The following is a 4,767-nucleotide window of genomic DNA, read 5'->3' as shown; positions in this document are numbered from 1 at the left end:
CCCCCCCCCCCCCCCCCCCCCCCCCCCCCCCTTGGCGCTCTCATTGGCTGGGGGAGCGTCATGGTTACACGAATGCGGCAAAGAATCTGAATGAGCTCGATGACACTGGCCGGGCTCTATTTTAATACTGCCCTTCACCACAACACACACACACACACACACACACACACACACATGCGGTGAGTGATGACATGTAGAGGCAGAAACCTGCTTGGCACTGGTACCTGAGGGAACTACATTGATAAGGACAGGCGCTAGCTCAGAGATAAGTCTGATATATAAGTGACATTTACTGAAAATGTCCTTTCTAATAAACACACACGTACATCACTGCAGGCTGTGATTATACTTTAAGCACACATTCAGATAGGATGTGTGTCTCAGTGGGGGCTGAAGATTTGAGGAACTTTTTGTGTGTGTGTGTGTGTGTGTGTGTGTGTGTGAGGGGGAGCGCTTAGGGCAGTGGGTCATAATTCTGTTCATAAGAGTGTTAGTTTATTAGTTTCACAATGGCCACGTCATGTCCGCCTCCGTGAGCACGAATGTGAATTTGTGAAGAAAGGGGGGTTAACCGAAGCGCGAGCGGATCAATACGCCGTATTGTACGGCAGCTGTCTAGACTGGCTTTGGATCAGATGTCGTACAGTGTTGCCTTACAGGGCATAAAGAGAGCATTATGGCACAAACACACACACACACGCACACACACACACGAGATTCAAATAAGGGGTCTATCTATATTCCAATTAAAAGCCACTCTTGCCTTCATACGCTGCAGTAAATGCTCTGTCCTGTCTCATCTGTCACCGTTTGATTCATCTATTTATATCAGCTGCCTCACCTATAAAACATGCACTGTTTGAATCTGTCTTTTTTTTTTTTTTTTCACACAAACAATCATGTGCAGTCACGCAGCACCTCTTCTGATACAGACGCGTAAACCCGCCGATGTTTACCCCTCCGTCTCCGCACACACGCCGCTAAGGTGTGAGCCGGCGAGCGCATGTTAATGTGTCTGTCATTAGTCGTCTAGGAGTGGGTGACAGAAACCTGGCAGCAGCGGACAGCTCGGACGATCTTATTCAGACACTCTCATTGCCTCGGGTGGTGGTGGGGGGGGGCTGAGACAAAAGGCAATCGATTTTTACATTTGGGCCAACAACGAGAGAGTGGCGAAGGAGGTGGATGGATGGAAAAGGAGGAGAAGGTGAGAGGGAAGGGGAGAGAGATTTTAAAAGGTGATCTCTCACTCTGATCGCCAAACCAGTGCTGGTGTCTGCGATGTGGAGTTAGAACAGAAAATATCCACCAGAGTTATGATTTTTGAAAGGATATTTAGTTTTTTCTTGCTGTCAATAAATCCCATTAAAAAAAAATAAAAAATGACCCAACAATGAGTTAACAATATAACAAATACTGCCAAATATAGCTTCTTCCGCTACGCTACAGTGCTCCGTTGTTGTCCAAAAACAAATAGTTTTTGCTCACCAGCTAAAGGCTTGTTGGACTTAACGTATGATAGGAAAAGCATCCGCCCACTTAAGCCTGTGTAATTTCATTGAGGCGAACTTCTGGTCAGGGACCTTCCTCCCTTGGGACTATTGAAAAAGGAACCCAACGAAAGAAGTTGCCTCAATAAATATTGCAGACGTTTTTTCCTATAATCACACCATAGCACCGGGGTTCTTTGTTAGGATGACCATGGGCATTTGAAATGTATTATTCAATTCTAAGCTTGTATAATTTAGTTTTTGGTGAGGAACTTCAATAAATCCACTTGTTTCAAGGAGATGTTTTCACAGCAAAGCCGATATTAGAAAGGGAATTGTGATCCGTTTGACTTCTTAACACTATAGCCACAAATCATTTGAATTGTGTATTTTATGCAAATAACCACTATAGATAAAACTAACAAAGTAAAAAGATAGCATATAGAATTTTTGACAGTTTTCATTGACAATTGAAATAATAATAATATTTTTTTTGGACTATTTCCATTCAGTGGTAGAAAAAGAAAAAGTATTAAGCCTCGCTGTCGTAGTTATTAGGAAATTGGAATCAGCAAAAATCGTACTCGGCAGGTCAGACTTTAAAAAAAATTGGAAAAATCTGAATGGGCCGAGAAAATCGCAATCTGTGCATCTCTGACGGAAAGTATTGAGTAGTGGAAGGATGTTGTTTTCTTGTCAACGAATACCATGAAAACACAACAGCCTCACCTGTGAACAATGTGAAAAGTTTTTTTCTGTGGCTTTTGTCCCAAAAAAACAATTCCACGCTTTCCTTTTCTCTTTTATTTGTCTCCACGTAACCCTGAAATGATGACAAGACGCAGCTCTGCGGGAAACACGGAGCTGCTCTCTGCTGTGTGTCTAAACTGTCTTTGTTTCAACTAATCCCCGCTCAGTATAAACAGCACCATTTGCATATGTCGACTTATTCTTTAGACATTGATGCAAATACCTTTGACTGAAACTCATCTCTCCGTGTTGAGGCAAAGCCCTCTGTGTTTGCGTGTGTCTAAGTGGCGGCCTGTGAGCACTTCCTGTGTGTGTGTGTGTGTGTGTGTGCTCGACTGTTTATGTGTGTTTTTTTAAGGAGGATCTGTGTCTCTACGGGTGTACAGTATTTCAGTGTTCAAAGTATATCATCTGTGCACATGCTTGTTGGCAGGTATGTGTACAAGAACATGCTTGAGTGTGTGTGTGTGTGTGTGTGTGAGTGTGTGTGTGTGTGTGTGTGTGTGTGTTTGCACATGTTGCAGCAGTTTTTCCTTCACAACAGCGTGATTGACAGCAGCCATTAATAGGATTAAGTCCAAGTGGGCCAGAGCTCCCTGTAGGAGTCTTCAAAGCCCACCGTCACGGGGGAGAGGAGGAAACATACAGACAGCCTACTGTGTGTATGCGTGTGCGCGCAGCCTAAATGTGTGTGTGTGTGAGAGAGGGAAGTTAGAAGAGCTGGTGAATGTGCACTGCAATAAGATAGAAGCTACGTGTAAACGAGAGTAAGTGAGTTAAGGGTTTCGCAGCTGCAGTGTTGCTTTGGTGTGTGTGTGTGTGTGTGTGTGTGTGTGGGGGGGGGGGGGGGGTTTGGATGAGGAGTCAAAGTCTACAGTCATTACTTCAATTTGTGGTTGCGGGCAGATAAAGTCAATCCAAACATGTGGAACCAAACTTTATAGTATGTAAAAAATGTGTTTTTGTCTGCCAGTGTGTGCAGACCCCCCCCCCCCCCCGCTGCAATAAGCCTTAATTTTAGCAGCCATTAAAGACGGCCCTTCTCTTTTAAAACGTCCCAATTAGCCGTGAAAGTGAGCCGCCGTGAGCAACACCTGGACCCCAAGCCCGAAGCACATGAATGGATTTCAGCCCATCGTTAATTGTATCATCTACACCTGTGCTAAATCCTACTGTGACATTTCAAAAACTCATTCCATGAACAATGAGCTGAATCCCGTCCAGCTCCTCTGCGAGGTCCATAGTGTCGCATGCAGTTTCTGGCGCTAACGCTAAGCTAGCTAGTTGGTGGTCAGTATACCTCTAAACCTCTGGCTGGCTACAAATTAGCATCTCATTTTCTCTTTCAACATGCGTTCAATTGAAAATAACAAAACAATGATAAAAAACAACTTGCCAACACTTTAGTACATTTATAGTACAGGCCGACAAACCAGCACCGCCTCAAAAATGTGTCTGTGCTGCGGGTGGTCCCGTTTCTTACCAATGGCGATGGAAGCAAACAAGGTCGAGACGAAGAGCAGGCATCTGGTCCACATGACGTCTGAGGTTGACCTGGAAGTAAATACGGCGGCACTTCCTGCTGAGCCCAGACGGTCTTGCAGCGAGCTGTTTTCCTCACAGCTCAGTGTTCCTGACACCATACAGGCCCTGCAGAATGGACGCACAGAGGAGGGTTTGTTCACTTGGATGCCTTATCTCTCTGTGCATAGGACATATACACTGTTACACATGGCTATGCTCTCTGTATAACAACACAATGTATTCACACCCCTAACTCTCTCAGCTGCAGTATAGGTAGTAACGATTAGACCTCTAATTATTATATTACTGTTAGATACGGGTCAAATGCGATCCGGTATCTGTAATGGTTTCTGAAATAACGTAATTCACGTATTGGACTGAGGATACCAATCCATTTAAGTATGTAACAATAGTGGCAAATGTCCTTTAATTTTATTTAAAAAAATTTTAGTGTACAAAAGTGAGTACAAAACAAGTGCAGACAAGTACATGAACACATTAACAACTAAAGACATTTTACAGAGTAAGACAAAGACAGACGTCAGAAACAAAGGGGACAAAAGCAAACACAGGTTTCGACTGAAGAACATCCAAACGGCTTGACCATCAAACAAGTTGTTACACTTGCAGAGTTTATGCAGCGGAGGGAAACATTTCCCTGACATCCTGTTACTCTATTTACTTCTGACGGATGGATGCTTTAACAAAAGCAGCACTTTAAGGTCAATGCAGCTTCCTGTAGACATCTTCCAGGAGACTAGACAGTAATCAATAATTATCTTAACTGATGCTGAAAGAATGATGGAATGATTAAGAAGCATATGGTTGTTGTCAAAACCCTAGCCCAACTTTCTAGTTCGTAGAATATCAAGTAAATTCGATTTGGGCTGGCGGTTCATAGAGCATTCCTTTTGGGACTATTTATCAGTGTGCTATATATAGACATGTCAATCAATGAGAAGTAGGAGATAAGGTCGATGATCGTCAAACTGATCCCCTTAAT

At 43.5% G+C, this 4,767-nt stretch overlaps 1 protein-coding gene across 7 annotated transcripts in view; it reads right to left on the bottom strand.

Annotated features, from left to right (window-relative positions):
* The window catches only part of adgrl3.1 (adhesion G protein-coupled receptor L3.1), an 85,320-nt gene extending 81,433 nt beyond the window's left edge, over positions 1-3,887 (bottom strand). For all 7 annotated transcript variants that reach the window (XM_031872012.1, XM_031872014.1, XM_031872015.1 and 4 more), the window contains exon 1: positions 3,724-3,887. In XM_031872012.1, the coding sequence (XP_031727872.1) occupies positions 3,724-3,883 (160 nt within the window). In that variant the 5' untranslated portion in view covers positions 3,884-3,887. The remainder of the gene's footprint in view (positions 1-3,723) is intronic.
* Between the last annotated feature and the right edge of the window lie 880 nt (positions 3,888-4,767).

Source organism: Anarrhichthys ocellatus, unplaced genomic scaffold (assembly GCF_004355925.1).
Source record: "Anarrhichthys ocellatus isolate YVR2014 unplaced genomic scaffold, GSC_Weel_1.0 scaffold61, whole genome shotgun sequence".
In the NCBI taxonomy this organism is placed as follows: domain Eukaryota; kingdom Metazoa; phylum Chordata; class Actinopteri; order Perciformes; family Anarhichadidae; genus Anarrhichthys; species Anarrhichthys ocellatus.
This window is presented reverse-complemented; position numbering and strand designations above follow the sequence as displayed.